Raw genomic sequence first — 12534 nt, 5'->3', positions numbered from 1 at the left:
AGTGGCACTGACATATATACATTACCAAATATTAAATAGATAGCTAGTGGGAAGTGGCTGCATAGCGCAGGGAGATCAGCTCAGTGCTTTGTGACCTCCTAGAGGGACGGGATAGGGAGGGTGGGAGGGAGACGCAAGAGGGTGGCCTATGGGGATGTGTGTGTGTATATATATATATATATATATATATATATATATATAGCTGATTCACTTTGTTATTTAGCAGCAACTAACAACAATGTAAAGCAATTATACTCCTATAAAGATGTTAAAAAAATAATTTACACTACTTAAGTGTTCAAAAGTCCCCAAGCTAAGAAATCAACGTAGGGATATCAGACTGCTAATATCTCCATAGTGTCTGGCAGAAACAAAAGCAAAATCATTCTGGAGGGACAGAATCTCAATCCAGAGAATACAGCACAGAATTTTTCACAGATAAAACCCCACTTAAAATGAATTTACAGTCTAAAATTATAAAGCACACAGGAAGCAATCAATAATACTCAAATCTCAGGCAGCACCACAAATATCACATGTAGCACCACCTGCTTCCTCTCCCTGAGCTCAAATAAAAGAAATTTAGGGACTATAGGTCTACTTAAAATGGTTAAATATATCAAAGATGACCTTTAAAATAGGAGAAAAGAGCAAAACACCATAAGGTTGGAGGATAGTTTTCAAGCAGAGTGAAGAGCATTTACAGCTGTGGGAGTCCAGATAGGTATTCTTACTGGGAATCAGCAGTCACAAAATTGGGAGGAAGATGACCAAGGCTTGGGTCACAAATTGCCTTGAGTCCGATATTAGTCAGGACTCTTGTTTGCAAGTGACAAAAAGATCACATTTGCCTAGAGGGTATTTTGTTGTTTGCTCACCTAACCAAGGAAGGCAAGGACATACCTGGAATGACAAGAACCAGAGACTCACACTCTCTCTGGATCTTTCACCACTACTTTCTTCTTTGTGGATACTTCATTCTCTCCTACCGCAGACCAGTTTTCTCCAAAAAGTGGAGAACAGTGCTACTTGTATAGGTTTTTGGCCCACATCTTTTACTTTTTTTCTTTTATAAAAAATTGTGTTAAGATATACATGAGAAAATTAACTACTTTAAGCATTTTTAGGTGCACAGGTCAGTGGCATTAAGTACATTCACATTGTGTGCAACCATCACCACTACCCATCTCCAGAACGTTTTCATCATCCCATACTGAAACTCTGTACCTACTGAACAATAACTCCCCATTCCTCCCTCCTTCCAGCCCCTGGTAACCACTATTCTATTTCTGTCTCTCTGAATTTGACTTCTCTAAGCACTTCATATAAGTGGAATGATACAATATTTATCTTTTTGTATCTCTTTATTCACTATACCATTTTCTTTTGACCAGAGAGCAAAAGACCTTCTCTGCATACACACTTCTGTCTCCTAGCTCCATTTTTTTAAATCCTGAGAGAAAACTAATTGATTTGGCTTGAGTGACTTGCTTACTTTTAGTCCAGGAGGATGATGGATGCTATGATTTGCTCAGCTTGTGTTCCATGGCTACCCTAGACTCTTCCTCAACTGTCTGTGTGTACATATCTTCTCATAAAGTTCTTCCTTGTTCTTTCTATCTAAAATAGCATCCCACATCACGCTAGACTCTATTATGCCTTTTCTTTTCAGAGCACATATCACTACCTATTATAGGATAGATTTATTTGCTTACTACTTCACCTATCACTAGAATGTAAGATTTATAACATGAGAGACCTTCTCTGTTTTTGTCACCTTTTTATTCCCAGTACCTAGAACCGTGCCTGGGCCATAGTAGGAGCTCAATAAACATTTTTAATTAATCAGTTGGAAGTTGGGGTGGAGATAGAGATTTAGTATTCATTGGTCAAAGTGACTAAAATAAATTAAGTATGCTTCCACCTCTCTAGTGAAGATAAGCAATTACAAATAGAATGAAACTCAACTTTGAGTATATATGAACACAGTGATTAAACAAGAAAGTTATGCGCAAATAGCAAGAGAACTAGTTTCTAAAGAGGATAATTGTGGAAAATATAACCTTGCATGATGGATGCATGAGTTAGAGTCCTGAAACTGCAATAGATTAAACTCTGAAACTGCTTTCTGTTGCCGGGCATTTAAGCTATAAATGTGAATGTATAAACCCATCAGATGTGTGTACCCATACACACACACACACACACACACCCACACACACTTTTACAGATTAACTCTGTAAACTAGCAAAGCAGATATGAGTCTAAAGCCATAATGGGCAGTGCAGTTCTTTCAAAACTGCCCTTGGCCATAGTCAGGCAAGGCAAGTCCATATACTCTGGAGTACAACACTGTTGTGCTGCCCCACATAATCATCTCTTCAATCCTGTTTACTGTAGCTGCCTCAGCTCTCTTCTCTTACCTGCCCTTAACCTCAAGGGCAGGACAAGGCAGAGAGGAGCTGGGAGCAAAGTAGGGGCTGTATCGAAAAACAAAAAAGTAGTAGGTAAAAATTATCTCTTCCTGACTTCTTGATGCTGCTTTCCATCTTTTACTCCCCTTAGAGTTTATTATTATCCTTTTGATGTTTAATGGGCATCCCAAATGTAGCCACTGTTGCACCTCAGACGAGTCTACCCTACTCACGGGGTTCTTCAAAATTACTTCTTTCATATCTCCTCCCACCCACCCACCCCTCACCTCCAAATCCAATGAGAACTCTTATTCCCTGGTAGGAAACAGTTTAATTAAACTGTATTGCCTCAAAGTTGTTTCCCTACCCCTGCCAAGCTTCTCTAGGTGTTAAAAAGCCCTTAAGGCATGACTTTTTTCTTACTACCTGTCTGAACCAGAAAATAAGCTCTCTGTGACAGCTTTTTGCTTTTCTTCGTAGGAGATTAAATAGAAAGAACCACACCCAAAACTTTCTGGGAGCCAACTGCCACATTCAGCTTTTAGGAAATGGGAAAGGTAGATATGGCTTGTCCAAGAGTAGTTGATTTAAATCATAATACCACCCTGTCTCAGTTATTCACAATAATGGTTAATCATTTATTTTTAATTACCAGGGGCTTAATAATGGCCATGCACATACTAAATGCATATCAACCAAACTACTAAATTCTACTTTTCATCTGTACTTAATCCTGAGTATGTGTTGCTCATGTAATGTGATCACCTGCTCTCAGCTTAAGAAATATCTTTGCTCAGATGGAAAGATATACCATGTTCTTGGATTGGAAGAATCAACATTGTGAAAATGACTATAATACCCAAGGCAATCTACAGGTTCAATGCAATCCCTATCAAATTACCAATAATAGCATTTTTCACAGAACTAGAACAAAAAAGTTTTAAATTTGTACAGAAACACAAAAGACCCTGAATAGCCAAAGCAATCCTGAGAAAGAAAAACAGAGCTGGAGGAATCAGGCTCCCTGACTTCAGACTGTACTACAAAGCTACAGTAATCAAAACAGTATGGTACTGGCATAAAAACAGAAATATAGATCAGTGGAACAGGATAGAAAGCCCAGAAATAAACCCACACAGCTGTGGTCAATCTATGACAAAGGAGGAAAGAATATACAATGGAGAAAAGACAATCTCTTCAATAAATGGTGCTGGGAAAACTGGACAGCTACATGTAAAAGAATGAAATTAAAACACTCCCTAACACCACACACAAAAATAAACTCAAGATGGATTAAAGACCTAAATGTAAGACCGGATACTACAGAACTCTTAGAGGAAAACATAGGCAGAACACTCTTTGACATAAGCTGCAGCAATATCTTTTTGGATCCACCTCCTAGAGTAATGAAAATAAAAACAAAAATAAACAAATGGGACCTAATTAAACTCAAAAGCTTCCGCACAGCAAAGAAAGCCATAAACAAAATGAAAAGACAACCCACAGGATAGGAGAAAATATTTGCAAATGAAGCAACCGACCAAGGATTAATCTCCAAAATTTACAAACAGCTCATTCAGCTCAATATCAAAAAAAAAAAAAAAAACAACCAAAAAGTGGGCAGAAGATCTAAATAGACATTTCTCTAAAGAAAGACATACAGGGGCTTCCCTGGTGGCACAGTGGTTGAGAGTCTGCCTGCCGATGCAGGGGACACGGGTTCGTGCCCCGGTCCGGGAAGATCCCACATGCTGCGGAGCGGCTGGGCCCGTGAGCCATGGCCGCTGAGCCTGCGTATCCGGAGCCTATGCTCCGCAACGGGAGAGGCCACAACAGTGAGAGGCCCACGTACCACAAAAAAAAAAAAAAAAGACATACAGATGGCCAAAAAGCACATGAAAAGATGCTCAACATGGCTAATCATTAGAGAAATGCAAGTCAAAACTACAATGAGGAATCACCTCACATCAGTCAGAATGGCCATCATCAAAAGTCTACAAACAATAAATGCTGGAGAGGGTGTGGAGAAAAGGGGACCCCTCCTACACTTCTGGTGGGAATGTAAACTGGTACAACCACTATGGAGAGCAGTGTGGAGGTTCCTTAAAAAACTAAGAACAGAGCTACCATATGATCCAGCAATCCCAGTCCTGGGCATATATCTGGAGAAAACCATGGTTTGAAAGGATACATGCACCCCAGTGTTCATTGCAGCACTGTTTACAGTAGCCAAGACACAGAAGCAACCTAAGTGTACATCGACAGAGGAATGGATATAGAAGATGTAGTACATATATACAATGGAATATTAGCCATAAGAAATGAATGAAATAGGGCTTCCCTGGTAGCGCAGTGGTTGGGAGTCCACCTGCCAATGCAGGGGACACGGGTTCGTGCCCCGATCCGGGAGGATCCCACGTGCCATGGAGCGGCTGGGCCCGTGAGCCATGGCCGCTGAGCCTGCGCATCCAGAGCCTGTGCTCCGCAGTGGGAGAGGCCACAACGGTGAGCGGCCCACGTACCGCAAAAATAAAAAAAAAAGAAATAATGCCATTTGCAGCAACATGGATGGACCTAGAGATTATCATACAAAATGAAGTCAGAGAAAGACAAATATCATATGTTATAACTTATATGTGGAATCCAAAAAATGATACAAATGAACTTATTTACAAAACAGAACAGACTCAGAGATTTCAAAAACTTATGTTTACCTAAGGGGAGAGGCAGGGGGAGGGATAAATTAGGAGTTTGAGATTAACATAGACACACTACTATATATAAAATAGATAACCAACAAGGACCTGCTGTATAGCACAGAGAACTCTACTCAATATTCTATAATAACCTATATGGGAAAAGAATCTGAAAAACAATAGATATAGGTATACATATGACTGAATCACTTCACAGTACACCTGAAACTAACAACATTGTAAATCAACTATACTCCAATATAAAATAAAAATTAAGTTAAAGGAAAGAAATAGCATTGTTAAAAAAGACTTATCTGTGCTATAACTAGTTTATATAGTTAGAGTATCTTGGTTTTAAAGGAATAAAAAAATTAACTGAACAGTTGGAGTTTCCTGAGTATATGTGGGAACTTTTGTCTTTAACAACTTGTAGGACTTTGTGTGCCTTGAAATCACATTTCTTTATGATATTTGATATGATTGGGAAACCTAGTGTTATAAGCCTGGAATCAGTGAATCTTTGAAAAGGGATTAAAAAGCTACTAACTCTTACTGTAAATCATAGACTTCTTAGATAGATTTTGGGAATGTGCTTAGAAAAAACCACTATAATACTAGCAAGATAAGTGATATACAGAGTCCATTTTTCTGCCACTAACTGCAGATATGGTCATCCTGTCACTCTAATTGTAGCTGCTGCAGTGTACAAGTCCCCATTCAGCATTCTCCTTTTCTCCTAGATGGAGAGTTTGGTCAAAAGTTACTGTGAGGCTCAAAGAACTGACTTCTTTTCCTGTATCTGTTAAACCTGTGGAACTTTGGTATATCATCATATATATTGGCTGTAGCTTATGTACCTTCATACTTTTGCAATAACTTAGGTTCTAAAATATACTGTTTGTTTCTTTTATAGGACAATGAAGGTCAAACAGCTCTACATTATGGTAAGATGCTTTTAAATTATTACTAATTATATTTGACTTTTCTGTTTGTTTATCTCAATTTTGTCCAGCCCAACATAGTGCTTAGAAAAATGCCTAGCCACTAGCAGAAATACAGTAACTAAAAAAAAAAAAAAGAAAAAAAACAGATTAATAACCTGTAAAGTTGGAGATATGTTAAAATTCTTATGGACACATTCACAGTAAATTGAGCATTTCTATACAATCAACAGAAATGGAGGCTCCTCCAATCCCCTTTTGAAAATTTTTTATTTCATTCTTGCTACTGTCAGTGACAAGTAAGATGCTAATCACTGTCACTTAGGGGCTAGAATCTCTCCTATAAGAAATGCTTTCTTGTGGCCCCCGCTCACTGCAACTGGAGAAAGCCCACGTGCAGCAACGAAGACCCAACACAGCCAAAAATAAAATAAAATAAAATAATTTATTAAAATATATATATACATATCAGTAAGAATTTATAATCCTGGGCCATTAGTAGGGAAGACAATAAAATTTTCTACCAAAAAAAATGCTTTCTTGATGTAGCTGAAGTGAAGAAAAATAGATTTTATTTTTTAACTTATTTCCCCTATTAACTGATTAGCGTGGTTAACTAATCTTCACTTAAGTAATCTGTAAAATAGAGGATAATCTGTAATGGAAATAATATGGCTCTCAAAGAGCTACTGGGTAATTTCAGTGAGATAAAAGATATTGAAGTATTTTGTAAACTGTAAAGTACCGAAAAAGTGTTGTTACTTTTAATCTATTTGGGTGTGAATATGGTTGAATAAAAGACAGCCATCAATATTTAAACCAGAATATATCAAGAACATCTCCCAGGGGCTTCCCTGGTGGCGCAGTGGTTGAGAGTCCGCCTACCGATGCAGGGGACACGGGTTCGTGCCCCGGTCCGGGAAGATCTCACATGCCGCGGAGCGGCTGGGCCCGTGAGCCATGGCCGCTGAGCCTGCGCATCCGGAGCCTGTGCTCCGCAATGGGAGGGGCCACAACAGTGAGAGGCCCGCATACCGCAAAAAAAAAAAAAGAACATCTCCCAGTCAGTAAGAAAGACAATCAGGGCTTCCCTGGTGGTGCAGTGGTTAAGAACCTGCCTGCCAACACAGGGGACATGGGTTTGAGCCCTGGTCCAGGAAGACCCCACATGCTGCAGAGCAACTAAGCCCATGCGCCACAACTACTGAGCCTGTGCTCTAGAGCCCACAAGCCACAACTACTGAGCCCGTGCACCACAACTACTGAAACCCGCACCTAGAGCCCATGCTCCACAACAAGGAAAGCTACTGCAATGAGAAGCCTGCGCACCACAACGAAGAGTAGCCCACGCTCACCACAACTAGAGAAAGCCCATGTGCAGCAATGAAGACCCAACACAGCCAAAAATAAATAAATAAAATAAATAAATTTATTTTAAAAAAAGACAATCAAATGGAAAAAATAGACTCCGAAAAACAGATAGTCAGCTCACATATGGGAAGAGCCAAATAACCGATAAACAAGATGCTCACCTTCACCAATAACTTTTAAGAACTATGAATACTCTGATATTGTACTCTGCTTGCAGACTAACAAATTAGCTTGATACAGTCTTATGGATGCTGGCAAAAGACACACAATTCGGGGCTTCCCTGGTGGCACAGTGGTTGAGAGTCTGCCTGCCGATGCAGGGGACACAGGTTTGTGCCCCGGTCCGGGAAGATCCCACATGCCGCGGAGCGGCTGGGCCCGTGAGCCATGGCCGCTGGGCCTGCGCGTCCGGAGCCTGTGCTCCGCAACCGGAGAGGCCACAGCAGTGAGAGGCCCACGTACCGCAAAAAAACAAAAACAAACAAAAAAAACCACGCAACTCATGGATCAGAGACAAAAGACTATTATTCACAGCATAGCAAGCAGCATGTGCTTTGTGTTTGTGTTATTTCCCCTTGAGTCCCACAGGAGCTATGAAGAAAAGCCCAGGTAGGTCCTGCACACCTAGTGTGTCATAGCTTAGAAATTCTAAGCTTAGGGAACTCTAGTCTTTTATAATAAGCTGCCAGAAGACCTGCTCAACCTTTGCTCTGGAGAACACATATGTTTATTATACTGGACAATAAACAAACCTGCCTTCCACTCTGGAAAGAAACAGTACCTCTGTTGTTGAAGGCTGTTCACTATATAAACATTTTTGGAAAGATAGTCCAGAATAAAAGCTGTCATTACCTCTGTTCACAAGGGGTGCAGAAACATGAGAGTTCCTTGGAGAATTGTCTCCCAACGATAATCAGGGAATGCAGTTTAACACATTTAGATAAAACTTCACACAGATTGGCAACATATAAACATTTACAAAGATTAGTATTAGGATGTAGAGGAACAAGAACTCTTGTACATTGCTGTTGGGAGTGTCAACTGTTGCAATCACTTTGGAGATGAATTTGGCAAAGTCTAGTGAAGTTGAAGGTATACATACCATACAATCCAGCAATTTCACTTCTAGTATATTCCCTAGAAATACTCCCCAAAATGTATATAATGAGACATAATTAAGAACATGTATTGCAGCATTACTTGTAATAGCCAAAAACTTGTTTTATTAGCCTTTATATTCCTCTGTATTCTGTACTTAAAATAGTTAATTTAAATTGCATATATATACACACATATATGCATACATGTATATTCTGTGTTACCAAATGCCTTTGAAAGGTGTGCCATTAAAAATGTGCATATTCAGGACTCCCCTGGTGGCGCGGTGCTTAAGAATCCGCCTGCCGATGCAGGGGATATGGGTTCAATCCCTGGTCTGGGAAGATCCCACATGCTGCGGAGCAGCTAAGCCCGTGCTACACAAATACTGAGCCTGCGCTCTAGAGCCCATGAGCCACAACTACTGAGCCCATGTGCTGCAACTACTGAAGCCAGCGCGCCTAGAGCCCGTGCTCCGCAACGAGAAGCCACCAGAATGAGAAGCCCACGCACCGCGACAAAGAGTAGCCCCCACTCGCCGCAACTAGAGAAAGCCCGCATGCAGCAACAAAGACCCAAGGCAGCCAAAAAAAAAAAAAAAAAAGCATATCTATCACAGTGTACAGGTAATCACTAGGCTCCTTTCTATAAACAGCCCTCTGAAGTAATTATTGTTTTCCCTAGTTTATAAATGAGGAAATCAAAACTCAAAGAAGTTAATAAACTTACCTAAGGGAGCCAGAGATTCAAACCCATATCTCTAGATTTACCAGGAAAGGAGAGAAAAACAAATGCCTTCCCCTGCCTCCTTCCACAGCACTCACATCTCTCACTCTGCAAAGGTGTTTATAGAATTCTGTCAGATAGCTCCTCTGACATCACCAAATGCTGGCTACTCTTAACTCTAATTTTCGACCCAGGAAAAAAACGTTTCTTAGCTTACCTCCCTAGCTGTCTGAACTTGGTGTAAGTCAAACAACCACAGATAATCTGAAAGGGAAAAAAGGAAACTCTTCAACAGTGGTTGTGAGGCCCTCAGCATAAAATTCAGGGCTGCGCCTTCTTCCTGATGCCTGGCTTCAAGAAGCCAGGCAAACTTTTTATTTCAGTATACGTGCCATAAGGTCCAGAGTTCACTGCTCGGTTTAGAAAGACAACTCTGCCAATGCAACCACGTGCTGTGCTAACTCAGTTCTTATCTTCATCCCCTCATTCCTTCTTTCATCCACTCATTAGACATTTTTCAGTGCCTTCTCTGTGGCATGTTTTGTGTTTTCCTTTCATTACTTCATCCAGAAACTGTAGAAACAGTTAAACCAGACTAAATATGCCCTTGAGAATGTACATGAGTCACTCTGTCATCCCTAGTTAACCGTTAGGGGTGAATGCCTTTACAGTTGTGGGAATGTGTCCATTTAAGTTTGATATGTGTAAACTTCATTTCTGTATAGCAGCATGGTTGGGAATTTTTTGGCTGCACTCTGCGGCGTGTGGGATCTTAGTTCCCTGACCAGGGATCAAACCCACGCCCCCTGCATTAGAAGCATGAAGTCTTAACCACTGGACCGCCAGGGAAGTCCCTCAAAGGTCTTTCTGACTGGCTTCAAAATAAGCTGTATATTCTTTATGTACTGTATGGAAAAATCTCTAAGACATATTGTTAAGTGAAAGGAATAAGGTGCAGAACAGTGCATATACTGTGCTGCCATGAATATATCTGTACACATTTGCTAGTAAATGGAACTATACACAAAAAGTGAATGTTGGTTGCCTAAAGGAAGAAGTGTGGAACTAGAATACAAGCACAGGATAAAAGTGTTTTCCTATAAACCCTTTAATGACTTCTGTATTTGGAACTGTATGCATGTATCTATTTGAAGATTCAGTTTAAATTATTTTAAATTTAAATTATTTTAAATCTAAATATCATAGGCTCTATTAGTACTATAAATACAACTTAATTATATTTAATTCATTCAACAAATATTTAATGAGCACCTACTATTTGCTGGATAAAATATACCAAACATCCTTTTCAAGGTAACAGATGTCCCCAGACGTTGGGTGTCCTTCACCTCCCAGCCAATAAACAAGGACCTGATAACCATAGTGCTAGTGTGTGAGTTAACACTGTCTAATCTGGGGAAACTGTGGGCTTGGGTTTCAATGCCAGCAAACCCTGGAAATGTTGCTTCTTGAATAATGGGAAGTTGGAACTGAGACCTGCATCCAGAGTAAGCCAGCACTTTCAAAGGACTGCATCCTCAGTAGGAAAAAAAAAAAGTTAAATTAAATTAGATTAGAAAAAGGTGACCCACTAGTGTAAGGAAGGAAGCTTATCTGCCACAGACCAGAATCTGGGTGGAAGAAAAGCCCCACCTCATGCAAGTTTGGGGTTTAAATTTATACTCTGTTTCAGAAATTCTCAAGTTGAGAAATTAACATAAGTGTACTAGGCTGGTTACCCCTCCTCAACCAATGCAGCACAAAATTCCTACAGAAAGAAGTTCTGCTGAAAATGAGCTCACAATCCAGAATTACAGATTACACCTGAGTGAATGTCAGCAGACATAGTAAACGACAGGATTAGACTTTAAGGAATTTAAGTAAAACTATTAGATAGAAATTATCAGAAAAAAATTGTATAAAATCAAGGAATCAGGAGTACAGGAACAAGACACTCCAAAAAAGAGCAAGCAGATTTGAAAGAGAATCTAATAGAACTTCAGTAAGTGAAAAAATATAGAAATCTTACAATATGAATAGGTTAAAGTGCAGAATTGGCACACACACACACACACACACAAAATTATGGTGAACTGAAAGGTAGTTCTAAAAGGCAGTACAGAAAGATAATGAAATGGAATTGTAAAAGAGACACTGAGTGTAAAATGATGAATCTCACGAACATACTGTTTTGTATCTGGCATCCTGAACTCAGTATGTACTATATGCTTCCATTTATATGAAGATCAAAACCAGGAAAAACTCATCTCCAGCATTAGCAGACAGGATAATGGTCACCTTGGGGAACTGGGTAGGTGGCATTTGGAAGGGATTAACAGGGCAGGGGTGCTTCTGAGATTCTAAGGATGAGCTGATTCTTGATCTATGTGCTAGTTACATGGATAAATTTATCTTAAGAAAGTTTATGTTTATTGTTTTGGTACTCTTCTGTATGTATTTTATACTCTAATAAAGTTTACACACATACAAAAAAAAATCCAGACCTAGGCAGTTATAAGATGGTGGTGTTACTGTTTTCATATATTATAATATCTTCACCTTTCCAACAGATGTCTGAGCTAGGCCTTGTTTTGCTACATCTGCAGATGAGAAACTGAAGTCCAGACAGGTGAAATGACCTTGACAGGGTAACACAAGCTGTATGTGGCAGAGCCAAGACACTTGTCCACATCTTCTGATTCCACTTCCAGTCGTCTTTTCATAACTCTGTAAATAATTACAGTCCTAGTATCCTTTTAAAGCACACATTATTTTGTGGAAGATAGTCTTTTATAGAAATAAGTGAAAGTCTTTTATCGTTGGTCACTTTGTTCAGTGGGTCAGGCTATTTTTCAAAACTGTACTTGTGAGTAAATATGTGTCCACTTGTGCACCTTCATATTCCTATTTCTGTTCACTGAGAGTTTAGACAATCATAAAAATTATCCCTGATTCAGGAATCCTGCCCAAAATTGATCTAGTAAAATGATTTCTATTTCTCTCTATCTCTCAGATTACATTATTCATTGTAGAAAGAACAAAATAAATACCATATATGTTATAATCAAGATAATTAAACGCTCCAGTAATATCATTAGTTAGAGGTTTTGGCATTACAAATATATAAAACTAAAATATTCTGACAACTCAGGAATGTTTCGTGAAATTAATACTTTAATGATCACTTATAGGTGTGATTAATTTTTAATTTAGATTTTCTTACTAGGTCACTAGACTTTTGCCCGATTTTAAGGTTGTCAAAACAGAGCTTGGCATGTAACAATAATA

At 39.3% G+C, this 12534-nt stretch overlaps 1 protein-coding gene across 3 annotated transcripts in view; it reads left to right on the top strand.

Annotated features, from left to right (window-relative positions):
• ACBD6 (acyl-CoA binding domain containing 6) overlaps nucleotides 1-12534 on the top strand; it is a 227947-nt gene that overhangs the window by 191633 nt on the left and 23780 nt on the right. For all 3 annotated transcript variants that reach the window (XM_081223493.1, XM_081223492.1, XM_081223490.1), the window contains one exon: nucleotides 6024-6054. In XM_081223493.1, the coding sequence (XP_081079619.1) occupies nucleotides 6024-6054 (31 nt within the window). The remainder of the gene's footprint in view (nucleotides 1-6023; nucleotides 6055-12534) is intronic.

The sequence above is a fragment of the Mesoplodon bidens genome, assembly GCF_964165515.1.
Source record: "Mesoplodon bidens genome assembly, chromosome: 2".
NCBI classification, from domain to species: Eukaryota; Metazoa; Chordata; class Mammalia; order Artiodactyla; family Ziphiidae; genus Mesoplodon; species Mesoplodon bidens.
This window is presented reverse-complemented; position numbering and strand designations above follow the sequence as displayed.